This window comes from Haemaphysalis longicornis, unplaced genomic scaffold, assembly GCF_048455015.1.
Source record: "Haemaphysalis longicornis isolate Haplotype H1 unplaced genomic scaffold, Haemaphysalis longicornis Haplotype H1 scaffold_4, whole genome shotgun sequence".
Classification (NCBI taxonomy): domain Eukaryota; kingdom Metazoa; phylum Arthropoda; class Arachnida; order Ixodida; family Ixodidae; genus Haemaphysalis; species Haemaphysalis longicornis.
This window is the reverse complement of record NW_027526361.1, coordinates 180,693,513-180,711,916: the sequence shown is the minus strand read 5'-3', so window position 1 is coordinate 180,711,916 and position 18,404 is coordinate 180,693,513. Positions and strand designations below refer to the sequence as shown.

General features: G+C 49.2%; 1 protein-coding gene across 3 annotated transcripts in view; it reads right to left on the bottom strand.

The window, feature by feature from the left end:
- Positions 1–18,404, bottom strand: part of LOC144179539 (uncharacterized) — an 80,775-nt gene that overhangs the window by 60,022 nt on the left and 2,349 nt on the right. For all 3 annotated transcript variants that reach the window (XM_077707929.1, XM_077707930.1, XM_077707931.1), the window contains 3 exons: positions 18,206–18,400; positions 7,894–7,959; positions 3,443–3,544 (listed from right to left, as the gene is read on the bottom strand). In XM_077707929.1, coding sequence (XP_077564055.1) covers positions 3,443–3,544; positions 7,894–7,959; positions 18,206–18,400 — 363 coding nt within the window. The remainder of the gene's footprint in view (positions 1–3,442; positions 3,545–7,893; positions 7,960–18,205; positions 18,401–18,404) is intronic.

Genomic DNA, 18,404 nt, shown 5'->3' with positions numbered 1-18,404 from the left:
AGGGTCTGGCTCGACAATATTTAGACAGAAAATATTGCACTTCACACACATCACACCATACTATTGCTTCTTGCTTGCCTTCTTATTAAGTTCATTCAGCTCGGAGAGGGTGTGGCCAAAGGCAGAGTTGCCTTCTGCTAATAAAGCCTGCCCTGATGAAATAATGTTTTCAGCCCTTTTCAGCAACGCACGGCATGAGATCCCTTTTTCTTCCAAATTCCACCTGAGCCACTTTTAATTGCCGACATCAGCACCACATTCCCGGCCACTCAGGCGGTGGATAAGAGCAATATGAAGGGGCTTTATTTTCAATACCGTCACGCGGAATGGGAAAAAAAAAAAAAACAAAAAAACAAAGAGAAACTTGCTGCGAAAATCCCAAATGGCAAGTTGTTTAAACTTACGCTGATGCAGTTTTGGCTAGTGCTACCCCACTGCAGTAGCCCTAAATATAAGGCCGCACAGTAATAAAACGATTCGCTGCGAGCGCAGAAAAGTATAGACTCTCGTTTGTGCATCTTGTCACGAGTGGCCGAACGTCAATCGCTAGTTTTCTACAAGCGATACACATGAAGTAATGCCATTATGCTTGTTTGCAGCAGTGCGGGAAACCACTCCGTTGTGGTCCACGCGACCGGAGTGTATGCATGCCGACTTGCCGAATCGCCATCTCTGCTCCGAAGCGGCACCGTGGCTGCACTATTGCTGCACTGTGGCTGCACCATGAGCAGAGCTCGGCTGGGGCAACCGAATAATCGAGCGCACCGCTTCCTCCAAGTTGCCAACCTAGGAACCATCGTGCTGGTTAGCGGCAGAATGATCGTCTCTCGCTTCAGCTGGTTTGAGGGGACAACTCTCGGCCGAAAGACCGGGTTCAAGCGGATCGGAGCATTTGGCACAAGTAAAACACCACTAGGCGCAGCAGGGCGCAGGAGAGTACAATTGTAGCAAAATGGCGCAAATGGCGCAGCTGGATCACCCCTGAGCCTCCTTCTGCTCAAAAATCTGCTGCCAATACTCGTCAATTTCTGTAGACTGATCTGATTCAATATGTTTCGAGCTGGAGGAGCGTAGACTGATCTGATTCAATATGTTTCGAGCTGGACGAGCTGGAGGAGAACCATCATCATCATCATGATGATCATTCATCCATCAAAGTAAAGGCACCACAGAGTTTCATCACTTGCGGCCGCCTGGTAGCCGGTGCCCTAAAATGAGCGCACGAGGACTTCTCTTCCCTCAACTGTGGGCTTAAGAAGCGCAGGCCCTGCAAAATGACGTTGTCGAAAGGCAGCCGCGACAGAATGCACTGAGTGCATTTTATGTAAAAGCTTCTAGCGCCCAACCTAAATGTCTGTTTTTCTCTCAGTTCCCAAGACAAAATCGCATGCTACATGTCCTCTCCGACTTCTACACTCGCTTTCCAATTTGCAGGAGACTAGGTTTGCAAGAACGGAACTCTCTGGCTTTCTTTGAGCGGTAAGACTCTGTCTTCATGAAGCTCCCACCCAGCTTGTGAAAGAGGGTCACCTATGATGATCATTGGCCTTGCGCCATAAAAACCCAACCATCATCATCATCATGATGATCATTGAGTAGGTGGACCAACGGCTAAATTATTTGAAATGAAGACAAAAAAATCAGTAAAAATGTCGACCACATTCTTCACCAAGGGTAGCTTTGCAAAGAAAGTTTTATCAGTAAACGCTTCCCTGAAGCACTCCTGTAGCGTTCCTCCTGAACGACATGTTGAGTCAGACAAGATCACTTTCTTCAAAGCTCAAAATTGTTCAATGAACCGGCTTTCAGCCGGTCCCACAGTAAGCTATCTTGAACTTTTGTCCCTTTCCCCTTTCCCGCTAGCTACCCTTGCAATGCCCTCTCCACCTCGGCCCTTCGGAGCTAGTCACGTAAACTCCTGCCAAGCTTTATTGCAAACAAGATAGTAAAGCGTGAACCGCATGGCGCGTTTTTACACACGATTTGTGCGCGTCGGCGTGGAGTGCGCGCTATTTTTATGCCCGCATCAACGATATCGCGCCCACTACACCTTCTACCTCGGTCAGAAAATGATGCGCGACGCGCGCGACAGTGGGAGGAGCTTGCCGACTTGCCCCAATGGAGAGGCGTGCGCCTCATGGCGGAAGTTTCGAAGTGCTCGACACAGCCAGCTGGCTCCGACAGAGATGTTTCGGCTTACTACCCCGGCAGACATTGCATGGGTGCTTTCACTAGCGGCGCGGATGATGTTTTATAGTACCATTCTCACCCACATTATCAGCTCCTTTACAGCACAAGCAACTTCGTGTGTGCCTTGAACAGCATTTTAACGTGGTTAGAAGCAGCCGCTCGAGATCCCCCCACCACTTCGCGGCCGAAGCCGCCGCCGGCCGCGCTACGCGCAGCGTGCGGGTGTTCAGCGGCAGCGGCAGCGCGTTTGTGGCGTGTGCGGCGCGTTTTCGTGAGCAGAAAACACTTTCAGAGTCCGTCCTCTTCAACGCCCGCGGCGTAAAGAGCACGCCACATCGAGGAAGCCCAGTGAAATGAAGCTTCGGCGCAAGATTGGCGCAGATTGCTTGAAATCAGAGTCCTTGTAGCAGGATGTAGCAGGATTTACCTCTCGGCACAGCTAGGCGCAATTGGCGCAGCTATCACATCACTGCAGTTGATGCAGAACTAGAGTGTCAGTTAACGCTCGCACTGAATAAATGCCTGCAGCTCTTCCTTTTCTCACTGAAAACAGCTGCCCATGAAGCCCCAGAGCCGTGCATAAATCCCAAGAAGACAGACTTGTGTCCCATCCTGAAGGGGGCCAGGAGTTCAACACACGAGCTTGGCCCACTAAAGAGACTGCTCGGTCCCGATAACAGTGCTACCGCTGTCTTCAGAAGAGTAATCGAGATACTGAGAAAGACCAACGCGGCAGTGGCGACTTTCCACAATCTTGTTCGTGCAATTGGCAGCTGCTCAGAAACATGGCCGGGCAGTCATTGAGTGGGGCATCTGGTTCTGCTCAACTGTGCAGTTGTGCCACTGGCAACAATGTGTCCAGTGGTGGCTCACAGTGGGCTTGCTTGGTCTACCACTCCTGGACGGTCCACAGGCAGTCCGAAAACTGCCCTTGGACCGGAAGCTCCATAGGAATGTGTGGGAAAATCGAGTGCTGGATTGAGTCCTGGGTAGTCCACGGACGATCCGGGACTGATGATCGAGGGGGCCCAGCATGTCATTCACGCCCACATTACGTCGCTGCAGCGGGAAATCTGAAAGCTTTGCAACATTTGCTGCTTCTTTTTTGGTCAAACAAACAAACGTCTCCCCTGGCTGCAGTGGAGCCAAGCGAGTTGCCACATCCTTCAAAGTGAACAGGGCTGTCCTTTGCCCTCATGGGCCCTGGAAGCCATGCCAAGAGCATCCTCAGGAGCACGAGGAGGACACCCACCAGTAGAAGGCGCACGCACGCCAGGGCAGTGGGACGTGTGGAGGCCGCACAGAGGTGCAGGGGAGTGCGGCCCTCCGCGTCCTGCAGCAACGCATTGGCACCCTGCACAAGAGGGGGGAAGAAGCCAAAAGTAGAGCTCCCTCTGCTCCGTCAGTCAGCCAGGAGATACAGGTTCCTGGCAGCTTCTCTGGATGTCTGGACAGGGCATAGCTGGCAGAGGGGAACGTAACCCCATGGAAACGGACGAGACAACATTGAAGGGGCGCAACACAAGCACTGTCAGGATGGCGCCCGGGCTGGAGAAGCTGGGCTCCCGCTATGGTGTACAAGGCGCAGGTTGGTAAACCATGCTGAACGCTCAAAGCGCAGACTAGACGAAGACACGGAAGGAAGACGACACAATGCGCATTTTCTCGTCTTCGTCTAGTCTGCGCACTGAGCGTTCAGTCCAGTGCACCTGTCCTTTTCTCAGCCAAAAGCAAAGCACCAGGCAGGCTGTGTTTGTTGGCCAACAACAAAGACAGATGCCCACAAGGTGCCCACCTCAGCAACTGCGCTATCAAACGCACGCATGCTACCATTCTTGTCTTGTGCCCCTTCTACTTTGTCCCATCCATTTGCGCGCTGCTACTTCCCCAAGATGATATAAAAACTCGCCAAAATTTTGATTTTGGACTACGAGATCAGAGCTGCAACAGCCTACTGCAAGCCCTGCATTGAAACTTGGCATAGTTGGCACCGTATTTTCGCGCGTATAACCCGCCCCTGCATATAACCCGCACTTCCCGTTGACGACTAAAAAAAATACATCCCCGCATATTGCCCGCATATTTTATACATAAAAGAATGGGCCAAAGCTGCTACTCAAGAAACATTACGCATTTGTTTATGCAAAAGAACTTACCAAGCTGACTACGTGACTAGATGACTTGCCGCATACATTTTTTTAGTTGGTATATCGCGGAGCTGTGTGTGCAAAATAAGTGCTGTCAATGGCATAACAGTGGCATAGTCGCTATTACTGCTGCAGGAGCGTACTGGCTCAACGCGCATTGCGGTGAAGCTGCACCCAAGGAAATACCTCGCATATAATCCGCATCTCTACTTCACCCCTGAAATTATCGCATTTTTGGTGCAGGTTATACGCGCGAAAATACGGTACATACTAGGAAGTTAAAGAGTGATGAAGAGAAGACATTGTTTGTGTTCCACCTGTTCATCCTCCGTTCCCTATGCACTTTTAAACTTTCTCAAGCCCTTCATCTCCAGGGGCTCCAAATGGCCAGGCTACCGTCAACCCCAGCACTGTAGCAGGGCCCTTGGAACAGAAAGACAAACTTTACTCAGAGATGAAGTGGGCATATTAGTGGTCGCAGTCTTCAGTCCGAGGCTCCGCCGGTACAGCCGGCTGTCTCCGCCCTTTCCACTAGCAAAAGCTGCGTTTTGGAACAGGAGCTAGCCAGCGTGCTCTCCCGCTGCTCAGTCGAGGGCACGGCCTTAGTTCACACGGTGCCAATGACAGCAAAGCAACACTATAAGGGCGGTTCACAATCAGGGCACTACTCAGGAGAATTTGTATTCATTGAAGCAGTTCAAAAGTCAACTCATGCTTGCTTCTCAGATTTATCCTCAAACTTCTGAGCGCTTAACACTCAAAGCCACACCAGGACTATAAGGCGTGCCTAGTAAAGGGCTCAGGATTAATTGCAACCACCTAGGGATCTTCAAATGTGTGCTGAAATATCAATACCCGGGCATTTTCGCTTTTCAGCCCAGGTTTATCTGAGCAGAAGTTTTCATTGTTTCGGGGGGGGCTGCATCACCTACTGTATAAACTGGTACAATAAAATCTCTATATAACGAACTTCAGGGGACTGCGGAAAATTGCTCGTTATTCTTTCTGAAAGGTCGTTGTAGCGAAAACCGCAAAATTTAAGGCAACAAATAATATTCCGATGGCTAAAACGACCTACCTGTAGAGCAGTGCATCATTGAAGTCATTTTTCACAAAAAATGCGCAAGTGATCATGAAACAATGCACGTTTATTTAAATTAGTTGGCAATTTTCTTCTGGTGCACGCAGAACAGGCTTTCTAGCACGAAGGACTCCAACTCTTCCACATTCCTGTGGACTGTCTCAGTGGCCGTGCGTTTTTTCCCCGGAAATGTGCGGAGTTTTCGTACGCTGTGCAGCACATCCGCAGACGTCAGGTGCTCGTCGCAGTCTTCAAGTGTTGCCGCGGCACCCTCAGAGGCATCGTCGTTCATGCCATCCTCGTTGCCTTCTTCATCCTGAACACTCACGCTCTGGATAATGTCCTCTGTTGTCAGCTCCGCTGATGTCCGTGAAGATCCAGCAAGCCACCCGAGCAGGGGCGGGACGTAGAAAAACTTGTGGTGGGGCGCGAATAGCGCGGTCGCGGCTTTCTGGGAGGAGGAGGCCACCCACACTTCGTTTTTATCTTCTTCTCCTCACCTTCTTCTTCTCTCTCTCTTATCAGCTTGCACCCTCCGCGGAGCCCATTAGACGGTCGAGCACAGTGTAAACATTCATTTTCGGCGTCGTTTATTCGTGTCAGTTTCAGTTTCGACAAAATGAACACCAAGCGGCCGCCATGACAGGAGGTATCACGTGATGTCACCGTTCTTGCCGTACCGCTGCCGCTCTGGACGCACGTGCACGCCCAGACCGGCCGAGGTCTTCACCGTCCCCAGGCGCCCGGGCTGCATGACGTCAGTTCCATAACCATGACTTGTACGCATGCCAGAGCAGCGCGCGCCAACCACAGCCAGCTCGTCAGCTCCGTCACGGGAGCCCTGACGTCAACAGTTTGGGGCAAGTAGCAGATGATGTCATGTCGGCCCGCTCTGGGCTTTCTCGTGCGGGCGAAGATTAAAATGGATTTAAAATATGTTACGCCGAACGGTTGCTGTTGAAACTTGCTGGGAGATATCTCCTGATAAAAAGGAATCATTTTACATAGTTATCTCAGCTTTGAAATTTCGTGTCATACTCCTTTAACAGAAATCTAAGAATCTCCGGCCTTGAAAATACGAGTTCGTAGTACTGATGCGTCGTTAACATGGCACGGAACTAAATAAAACGATCGTCGTTTTGAAAAGTGCGCTTTCTGAAGTACGTAATAGTGAAATAATTTTACATTAAAACTATAAGCAGTCGGCGTGGGATTTCCTAAATGCTCGTTAATGTGAAAAGTTTGTTAATGTGGTGTTCGTTGTACCGAGATTTGACTGTATATAGCAATAGGTACATCAAACTCTTTTCAGGGAAAATAGACACAGAGGTGCTCTCCTACCCCATGCAGTGGCCACAATTAGGGCTTGAAACACAGTCTGGCCACAAGGATCCCAGCATGAGTATGGATGTGGACTTCTTGTGGCCCCTGAAAGCGGAATCTGTGCAAGGCAGATTTCTCCTCCATTGTCAGCAGTGCTTCCTCATTCACTGTTCCTGTTCTGTTCCGTCACCAGTGCTGTCTCCACTCCGAGACGCAATGCAGGGCAGAACTTGATGCCCCCCTTTCTAAGAAGGAAAGGCTGCCATGGTAACCCACGGCCGGCTTCCAACAACAGCACGGCGGCAATGGCGAAGCCAGAAGACAAAATTGGCAACATGCCACATCGCGAGCAAATACCGTACTTACCCGATTCTAACGCGCACTTTTTTTCCGGAAAAATAGGTCGAAAAATCGCATGCGTGTTAGAATCGGATACGAAACCGAAACCAAAACAGTGGAAATTTCCTTCCACCCATCGCCATCGCCACGTCAAGATGGCGCTAAAGATTTAGCAACGATTTTTCGGACGCAGGAAGCATAGGCGCCTAGGCTTTTCTATCGCCGTTCACACAAATCGTCAAATCGTTCCACTTGCGCTTGACAACAGCAATGGCAGCAGCGGCTCTCACGCGTTCAAAACAAGCGGTCGGCTGAGGCGTGCGCCTCTGGAGAAGCTCGCGGGATGGGCGTGTGAGGCGTGGGCCACGATCCCATCGACCATGGTTGAACGTTAGTTCAGAAGTGTGGCATCGTGAACGTGCTTGACGGCACCAAGGACGAGATGTTGTGGTCAGCGGAGAGCGACGAGGAGTGAGATGAGTGAGATTACTTCGTGAAATAAATCACCCGTTTCTCTCGCATTCGTTTTCTTGCTCACACAGTTCCGTGCGCGTTACAATCGGAGGTGCAAGTTTTTCCGTTTTTTTGTCAGGAAAATCGGGTGCGCGTTAGAATCGGGTAATTACGGTAAGTTTGTGGCCGTCCCGCAGTATAACCTGAGATTACAAAAGACGGTAGCGGACTGTTGGTGGTCATTCTAATGCAACCGCTGCGAATTACTACATCGGGGCCACCTGGACTGGCTCCTAAATAAGAATTCCTTTGATCCGAACAGCGTGTTATTGAGCTAGTTGGTACTGCATGCAGGCTCACCTTCCTCAACAGGGCAGCCATGCTCTCCAGGTGGCAGGCCAAGGCGCTCTTGTGCAGGGCTGTCTGCTGCAGGGGCAAGTGGATGGGAGTCACGTGGGCATGTTCAATCAATCAATCAATCAATCATGGGCCCACTCAGGCTGTTGAGTCTGCTTTTAGCCCATCGGCCCCTCCCGGTGTATTTCTCAGAAATATGCTGACTCACTTATTTATTCATTGTCATTCAATCAACCAACGACCAATCAACTTATTTCTAAGAAATGCATTGGTTGACTGAAGGACCGATTGATTATTCTCAATCAATAATTCAACCAGTCAATCAGTGTATGTACTATTTGCATGAAATACATCCGTAGGGGTCCTCTCTCTGTCAAGCTGCATGGTTGCGGCTTTTTCTCCGTCCGCTTTTGTTCACCTCCGTAGCAACGTTGACGGAAATAGAACCCCTTTTTGAAACAAAACCCGGCTCAACGGTTTGACTGGGACTGTGAACCCTTGCATGGCGTTGCCATTATGAGACGGGGAAATGAGGACGATTTTACGCAACAAGCGACAACATTCTGATGGGTCGACCTCCAGCCAATGAGCTCTGCTGGCACAGTCACTGCATGCAAGGCCATCGTGAAAGCAGCCTGGATGCAAACAAACCCTTGCGCCCATGTTCCCGAGTGCCTTCAATCAACTTGGCGAGTGTTTCTGCAGCACCAGCACCGGTTGAGCTGCCTCTTTACCAAACTGAAATGATGTGACTGCCACCGGGTGGTCTTGGGCACCGAAAAAATACACAGCAATGTTCATGCTGCATCTACACACAGATTTGTAGCGATTGTAGCGCGCGTACGTTTGTTGTGTATGCAGCAGTCAGCAGTTTGCTCTCAGTCAATGGTCGCTACAAGATAAGGCAGTCATCACTGCCCAGATCAGTGGCACAAGTGTTATTCGAATAAGGGGGGATAGCACAAACAAGTTTGGGACCGCCTGCAGCTTGCTGTGCCATTTTGAAAAGCAAGGACGCTACTCTTTGCTGGCGCACATGCGCAAAACAAAACACTGACAACTGAGGCCTTTCTGGACATCAACAAAGTGGTGCTCACTTAGCTTTGTGGACAGCGTCGAAACAACGAGGTGGCAAAGTTAATCAACAGAAGAAGCTGGACTTCGCTTGCATGCTCGGACATACTCGATGCCAAGGACCGGGGAGACAAACATGCAGAGAAGGTGAACCCACAACATGTTTTGGATGTGTTTCACACAATTCCGTCGTTTTTAGGCACGCACGACTAGCAGTGAACCACTTTTTGTCGCGTGAGAGCTTAGCTGTGAAGTTACTGTAAGGTAAAGCCTCACAAAGTAGTTACATATAACAGACTTTCAGGAATAAATTTTCAGTTTGTGGGTCATTTCTCCCGTCGTTTATGTTTATTCTCACGGCAACGAAATTCCCACAAAAGCGGATTTTTTGGCTTGCCCCGGCCGATTCGTTATTGCGGGGTTTGACTGTATTCCAAAAATATCTCGAGTACACCCCGATTAAACTTGGCTGTTAGCATGTATAGTTAAAAACCCCAAGTCTCAAGAAATTATTTCGAAAGCTCGATTGCACACAGGATTGCCACCCGTCAGCCCTCGGCTGTTGACTCTGTCAAAAAGTTCTCACATGACATTCTGCTAGAAACAAGCTCCCCTCTCCCTCGTGTTCAACCAATGCAGAGAGGAGGCTACCACCCTCAGATCTTTTAACCGCCCAGCCTCAGACCTCCTTTGGATTACTTTGGTTGAGTGCACCAAGCGAGGCACTCATTCTTGGCGTAAAATCCAGTGGCTTTCACATCTCATAGTTCTGGCACTCCTCTGCCTGATTAGTACTCAAGGCCCTTAGCAACACTCCTGCTGAACACTTGCGTGGCCAGTTTGATTCATTTTCTCTGTATTAGATGGGTTCAGATGAGAAAAAGTAAGTTCTGAACACCCCCTAAGGTAGCCAGGAAGCTTGCCGCCTTCAACGTACAGCTTGTCGCAGTGTGTCCACATTACGCGACTCAGGTTAGTCCACAACACCATCTCTTTCAGGAGGCGGTTGCTTACACATTTGACTAAATGTGGCTCATCAGAGAACACATAAACACTGTGTGAACAATGCGTGAACAAACGAGTTTCTTGCGCACGTTAGTGCTCCACTTACAGAAAACATGGCACACTTGGTTGCAGCCCCATCACGCACACCATTGCATCGACGGATACTCCTGCATCCTCAAGCAGCACAATTGCTTTCATTACTGGCTGCATGAGAACTGTCCCTCTTGTCGGTCCTTTGCTTGCGAACACCACGACTGGCTGAAAGTAACCATCACCGAACGCAGAAAGTGTGAACACCAATCCATGACCTGCAAGTTCACCCAAAGGGTTTGCGGCTTCGCCAAAGTCCCCAAATCTTGCACACGTCATTGTCTTTGCATTTGCTCTCCTCTCTTTCCTTACTTCTGCTTGAAGGCCACAAAAAAAAGCAGCGTCGAATCCACATTTGGCCCGCCCGAAGCATTGACAGGTACTTCCGTACCGTGGCCACACAAAGCAGCGGCAAGATCTCGTTGTCTCTTAGAAAAGAGTGGCCAGACGGGCTTCCAATATGCAAAAGCAAGCATATCAAAATCCAGTGCTCAGTGCACCGTCTGTTCTTCTTGCTTCGGCATTTGGCAGCCAGCACACATTCCTTAATTAATTCCGCCTCTGAGGTGCAGGCAGCTTCGGTGCCTCCAGCTTTTCGTTAAGCACTTCTGTAGACATACTTCGCATCTTTGCTTGGGCCTGCTTCTGCTCTTCACTACGAACCTTCGCACATTCCAACAGGCATTCTTTGGACCTTCCCAGCGCATTCCTTGATCTACGGAAAGCAAGCATTCTGTCACCATTTGGTACAGATGAGAAACGAAAGCACTTGGTCAGTTTGGTTCCACTTCTTTTGTCGGTCTCCCTCTTCTCACGAATCCGGACTGTATCAGAAAAACTTGAGCCCCACTTGCACGTGCTGTTGTTTCCGCAAACAAAAAGGGGACACTTTGTTGTGTCGCCACCAATTGTACACATCGACAGATGCACTCTTGGGATGCGCCAGCAGATACACGCTTGTCTTTGGCCGTCCACCACAGATGGGCATTTCATGCAAGCTTTGCAGAAAGGTCTCGACATCTTCGATTGTAGCAGCGTCATCGCTGATGTGAAAAGCATAGATTGGTACCGTATTTTCACGCGTATAACCCGCACCAAAAATGCGAAAATTTCCCCGGCAAAACAGGGGTGCGGATAATACGCGGTGTTTTTTCTTTAGTGCAGCTTCACGGCAATGCGCGTTGTGCCGTGAAGCTCCTACGCAGTAACACTGACTAAGCCTTCCATGGCAGCGATTGCGCAAAACATACAAGGACAAGGAAGAAAAAACAAGGACAAGCACAATCTAACTTAAACTTAATTTTATTAGTGAATTATGACTTTCGCACTGCAGTCAGTGTATTCTACTAGCTAAATGCACGCTTATGTCTACACAGTACAAGATGTGTTGCTTGAGCAGTAGCTTTGGTGCAGCCTTTCCTGTATCAAATGTGCGGGCAATACGTGAGAATTTCATTTTTCTTTTCCGGCGGGCTGAAAGTGGGGGTGCGGATTATATGCAGGGGCAGGTTATACGCGCGTAAATACGGTACATGCCTTCCCGTCCCAACTACAGACACCTGCATGTTCTGGTCAATGTCAACAACCTCTGTTGTGACCAAATGACTGCTCTCTGCAGAAGTGGCGACATCTGTTCTCACTCCACGCGGCTTTGGGCTTGTGCTTCACTTCATCTCTGTAAAAGCAATGTTTCGGATTCCATCAGTCCTGGCCTTTGAGACAAAGCGGGGCTTCAAATATCTCTCGCACACATGGTCCGATGCTTGAAGGATCTGATCCTTCTGCAGAATGGCATGCCTCCAAAGTTATAGGCAAACTTTGTCTTTTGGGGCCGAAAATAGAGAAAAACTTTTGGTAGCATGACTTGTAACCGGTATTACAACGTGGTACAAAGCACTTTCTTCCCATTGTCCCAAGACATATGCGCGCACTGAGCAGTTGAAAACACCACACCTGAGAACACACCCCCACCGACAGCAAACCTGCGGTGACCATAGCTCTCTCTCTCATTGTAGCAACAGGACGTCCCCGTTCATGATGTGCTCATCAGTTCTGGTAATGTTGGAAGCATCGAAATACTCTTTGCAAACACGCATATTCTTACAGTCAAAGCTAAACATCCCGCTTCTAACGGCGGTATACCCTTTTCCCCTTGTCTCGAAGCTCGGCGCTAGTGGGAAAACAGAAGAGCAACACCTCTTCGTTTGTGCTTCTGTATCTGGAGTGGCAGCCCATCATAAAGCACGTCTTAAGCAATATTGATCATAAGTGTCATGTCGTCGACCTTGCACACGGTGCACTGGCACATGAAGTTCGTGTGACATTGACGATGGAAACTTTGTTGTGAGGAATTTGTTGCGAGGAATACAGTGCCTCCAGGCTACTGCCGCTGACATGGCTGTCGTGGGCCCCCCGGCAGTGATGGCCCCCTTAAGACAGTTTGTGCTGCGTACCAGCCGTGCTTGGCAGCATATCAAGCTCTCCCTTAGAGGGACACAGAAGTTTCGTGACCAGAACAGCATTGAAGCACTCTGCATCTAGTAAAAACAGAAGGAGAGTGCAAACAGGGAGGCACGGCTTTAGGTTGGCAATTTTTTCCCCCAGTATCTAAGCTACGTCCAACGAAACCCAAAATGAAAATTAAAGTTACGACCGATGGCACTTCAGCCCAACGTTTTGAGTTTTGCCCAATGTAACCCGAAGTCAGAAAGTAAAGCTACATCTGATGTATAACCCAAAGTGAAAAATTAATGCTTTGGGGGTCGAATTTTTTTCGCCAAATGCGACCCCCCCAGGGTCGATTTTTTTATTGCTGATTCAAATTCTTTGGATAAACCTATTTGGAGATAAAATTATCGTAATTTTTTTTATGGCGACCATAAAGTGACAAAAAGTCGTTTGTGTTGTTACATAGATGTAGTTTATTCATGAGTAACACAAGAAAAATTCTATATAAAAACGAGAGAGTAAGAAGCCGGCACCTTTTCAGTGAATCGAAATCGGATTGACATCAGTTTCGCAGGCGCAAAAAGCGGCAACGGCCCGGAGGACGAAACCGAAACCAGCCGCTGCGCGTGCGCGGCCGGATGCGGAAGCGATAGACGGTGCACCGCCCATAAAATAGAAAAAAAAAGGAGAAAAGAGCCTCATCAGTTTCGCAGGTGCCCTTGGTCTGTGACAGGTGCAAGAAGCGAGAGGCGCCCAGGCGCTTGGTGGGCGATACCCAGCGCGTCCCCTCGTTAGCAGATGTGCAAGCAATAGCCGGCGCGCCACTGCAGTAAATCATAAAAAATAAAAAGAAGAGCCATCAGCGCAAGAAAAAAATTTGACTTATTTCTGAAGTGTGGCAGCACATGCGAAGCAAGAGAAGTTGGCGAAAACGGCGCGCTTTTTAAAGATGCAAGCAATGCAGTACATGTACGTCATTGACCATTTTGAAAGTGTTTGCCGATGCCGTACACGTACGGCCGTGACCCTCAAAGGGTTAATGTTACAAAGTAATTATACCAAAACGTTTCGAGTTACGTCCAATGTAACCTGGAATTGAAATTGAAGTTACGTCCAACGTAATCCACACCAAAACCTCATGCCCTTCCACTCTGTGGAGAAGGATGACCTGCGAAGCTGGACGCAGTTCACAGAGTGAGAACGAAATGCGGTCACTGACCAAGTCAAGGTGAAAAACACAGAGACGTTTCGGAACCCGTACGCTTAGTATGATCAAGGAACCCGTACGGGTTCCGAAACGTCTCTGTGTTTTTCACCTTGACTTGGTCAGTAACCGCATTTCCTTCTCATCATGATACCTGACCAGACGAACTTTCGTCGAACTCTTGACTACAGTCCACAGAGTGCACGAAACAAAACATGTTTGTTTGTACTTTGAGACCGAGCATGCTCCCCAGCCAATTAGCTGAATGAAGCTTGCAAGGACCGAGCTTTATTCCGGCGGAGAAATGTGCAGCTGTCTGTTTCCCTTCCACATCACAGGCACCTCACTGTTTGTGCAACACGTCAACCGAATCTGCTCGACCTCTGATGACACAGGACAGGTCGCACTGGGCAGTTTGACGTCCACGTGTTTGAACCTCCTGCCAGCACAACGGACATGCCATCAGTAAGAGCACAAAACCTATAGTTGCACGTGCATGCACCCCCTCAAACCTGTGCATGCATAAACTGGCGACCGGCATGCGCGCGTGCTTCAAAATGAAAGAAACCACCGAACATGTCGCTCTGAAAGCCTTTAAGCGGAACAGGTAATATTGGCCCACGTCAGCCTTCCAAGCGGGCAAGTTGCTGTTCATACGGGAGGGATTCGCAGCTACTCGACCAGCTGGAACTTGAGGCGGCAACGGTGGCAGCAGCGGCTTTCTGTTGTTATTGCACCCATTCGTGCTTCTGCTCGAGATGACAGTTCTTCGATTCCCGCTCTTCCTCCAAGCGAATGGCGTTCGTTTCCAATTGCGAGTTTTAAAACCTGGAAGGCCTCAAGCTTTTTCCTAGCGGACAAACATGCGTCTGTCCATTCCCCCCCGTCATAGGCATCTCACTGTCTGTGTAAAAAACCAACTCAAACCCAAACCTCTCGATTATGGAGGACAGCTGACAGGGTGCATTGAGCCATGAGATTTGCACGTTTAAATCTCCCGCCACCACAACGGGCATGTCATTGATAGCGGCATTAAGCCCAGCAGTGTGTGAATGCCCCCGCCTTCCACCCACAACCCGTGCACGCATAAACCGGCAATGGGTGATGGGTGTATACTTAGGCGTTAAATACACCGGTGAAAATGTCGTCTGGAAAGCTTTTCAAGCTGAAGAAGAACTATGGGCTCATGCCGGCATTCCAACCAGACAGTCTGCTCTTCAACCGGGAAGGACTCGCACTGACTCGGCGAGGTGGATTTGGAGGTGGCAATGGTGGCGGCGGCGGTTTTCGGACATTTTTACGCTTACTCACACTTGTGTTCCTAAAAGGCTCACAAAAATTTTACCTCTAAATATCACTAAGTTCCAAAACATCATTTGGACACCGGGACTTGAGGAGCTTGAGGGCAATGAGAGAGCAGACCAAGCTGCGCGAGAACTTACTAACCGCTCAGCCAGTAGTCTTAGCCTACTCACCCCTCTCCCCAATACCTTCGGTGAGCGACTCAACATTCAAAGAAAAGCCAGAGCTCTCTTTCCTCCACCAGATAAAAGCTTAACAGCTGCAGAGCATCAGTCTCTTAGACAAATACATACGAACACCTATCCCAACATCCTCAGGCTATCGAAGATGTTCCCCAAGAAATTCACAAACGCATGTAGTAAGTGCGGTGAAATATCCACCTTATTCCATGCATCCTGGAGTTGTCGTACTATATGGCCCTCAGTAAACACCAACACCAAGTTATATGAGCTATGGGAGGCAGCTCTGGCCAGCTCTGACCGTGGGGTTCACAAGTATCTGATCTTTAGGGCCAAGACTGGGGCAGAGGAAACAGGTGCCCTGGGAGGAGGGAACCTAACCTAGTTCAATAAAGACCTTTCAGTTCAAATAAACGTTTCATCTCTCTCTCTCTCTCTCTCTCTCTCTCTCTCTCTCTCTCTCTCTCTCTCTCTCTCTCCCCGCTAATAGCTGATAAGAGCACCACTGCCGTAGTCAGTTGACTGTGCAACTGGTGAAAGAGTCATCCGTGGTGGCAAGGGGAATAACAGTTGTGAAAGAGGGGCTAGCGGTGGCAAGGAGGAGCCCCAGAGCAGCGCCAAGCAAAGCGGCTTCACCGGATGGGGGGGGGGGGGTTAGACACACACCGCTTTGCAGTAAAAGGTCAAAAAGGTCAAGGAAACTAAAAGGTATGCCCAACGTATAAAATTTCTTGAGATTACTTTCCTGTGAGAAGGAATGGAGTACCAGGGCATTCCTTTTACTACCCTTAGTCAACTACTAATGTGTTTGTTAAAAGCCTCTTGGCTTCGAGACCTGTAAACTCCATTCGTGGCACGAGCTACGCGTGCTACAAAGTGGCTACAAAGTTGCGCCCACGGCAAGAGCTTCGATTTTGTTAATTCCCGTCTTTCCCCTTTCTTTTCTGGGTCGCATTTAAGAAGAAGGGCACGTGCATTCGTATAAAATATTCAAATAGTTTGAATAACAAAAAAAAAAGCGCACCCAACAAGATCTGAACCAACACCACTGCAGCAGCCCTCACGCGTCCCTCCACACCGCTCAAGCAATGCAAAAGCAAACATAAAGGTATGGTTTCCACTGTAAATTTACCAGCACTGCACCGCGCCAGACGTAATGCAGCAACGTTCGTGCTGTTTTTAGTTAATTGACATGACGTATTGTGAAACAGAACATCGCGATCATATTGCAGCGGAACAGTAGAGCGAGTTGGTGATGAGATCGCCAACTCGCCCAACTCTCCGTCTTCCTCTCCTTCTTTCTTTTTTATTTCTTTCTGTACAGAAAAGGGAGCACAAGCGAAAGGCTTGGAGCCTCAGTAGGGCCCCTGCTCTGGGTGGCAGGTAGCGTGCGGGCAAAATATATGCACACTTCCAGTCGAGTGTACAAAAACAAAACAAAAAGCAAAAATAAAACCTACCAAGAATACATTTGCAGTCATGTGCCTCGAACACTCCATGTGCGACTACTTTGCACAAAACAAAAGAATACAGGACAAAATGTTCGCACACAGTATGGTATCACGGCACTCACGAGTCTTTCCATGCAGTGCAACGAGTGAACGGACAACCAAATGCACGAGACAGAGACACCTCAGCATAGATATCTACAATTTCGCTGCAACAATTTATTTCATGATTCAGATAATTTCAGCTATATGCAATTTCGTTATGGTAAGATTATGTAGTATATAGGGCATGAATGTACCGTGGTTGCGTCATATGTGGTTTTTCTTTTTTACTTAACCTTATATTGAATGTAACATTAATTTCCATTTCAGAAGAGTAGACAAGTTAATTCTAATTTTGCGTTTCTTCGGACGCTACTAATTTTGTACTGTGGAACACGTCAGGCGAAAATAAAGCCCCTCCATACTGCTCTCATCCCCCGCTCGAGTCTGATGTAACTTGAATTTTTTGGGTACAATAACTTTGGGCGCAACTTTAACAGATGCACTTTGGGTTGCGTCGGGTGTAACTCAAAATATATGGTTTAAAGGTCTGTCGGATGCAACTTTAATGTTCATTTTGGGTTGCATCAGACTTAACTTTAGACACTGAAATTATTTTTCCTCGAGTTTAGTTCAATTTGAAGCAAATATTTCGCTACTCGGCATTACATGCGGTGTTTCTTGCACGCATTCAGGACTACCACACTCGAGCTGAAATATTGCAAGCGCCACAGCTCTGGCTTCGCCAATTTTAATTTTTTTTTCATAAAAACCTCACTTCAACTTCTTCCCCTCACCATGTGCTGCATTACAACATTGCCTTTCAGTGCAAAAAGCATCACTCAAATCAGTTCACTGAGTTGTTGACAACTTCTGCGTCTGCGCCACACTGCATTTCATGCGGGCTTTTGGGGCGCAATATTCTGTTCCTTGTGGCTACAAGCCTGTCCCTTCCTGTAATGCACCCAGCCACACCTACTGGTTCACGTGGAACACTACTAGTATTTTGAGCAACAGCTAAACACCGCTTTTCGGCCTGCGTAGCCCAGGGGTAGAACCACGAGTTTTGGTGCGAATGGCCAGGGTTGAAGCCCCAGCAGTGCTCGATACCTTGCCCATACTCGCGATTTCTTCTTACACTGTCAGACCTCCGCTCACCTCTGTTCTATGCATTCTATTTGTAGATCAGGGTGGCTTGGTGTCTGTCAGGTCAGTTTCAGGGCAGAGCTCGGTGTACCAACACCTGTAATTACCGCTCTGCATTGCGTCAAAATTGCTGGGCTTGTGCCAACCCTCGGAAACGAGTATCACTTTTGGAGCATGCCCCCTATCCCCCCTTACAAGAAGGCACTGGGCAGCTCCGACCAGTTTACCCAATGGGTGGCCACAGCGAGGGCTGCTGCGGTCACTCGTACGCCGGTCAGCACGCCCCCCTAAGGGGCCTTTAAAGGCTCAATAAAACGTTTGTCCTCCCCCTCCTCCCCCATCTCACTTCCAATCCCCTCATGCGGGGTGGCCCCCACCTTGTGGTCGTCCTGTAGGTCCACCTGGCCAGGGTCTGCCCGTTCCAGGAGGGCGGCCAGCACGGCGGCCCTCGCCTGCGCAGGGGAGCTCGAGGCAGCCGCCAGGTGGAGCGGGGTGCGCCCCCGTGCGTCCCCCCGGGCCCAGGGGACGCCGCCCGAGGAGGACAGCAGCAGCCGCACCAGGCCCTTGTGGCCCTGC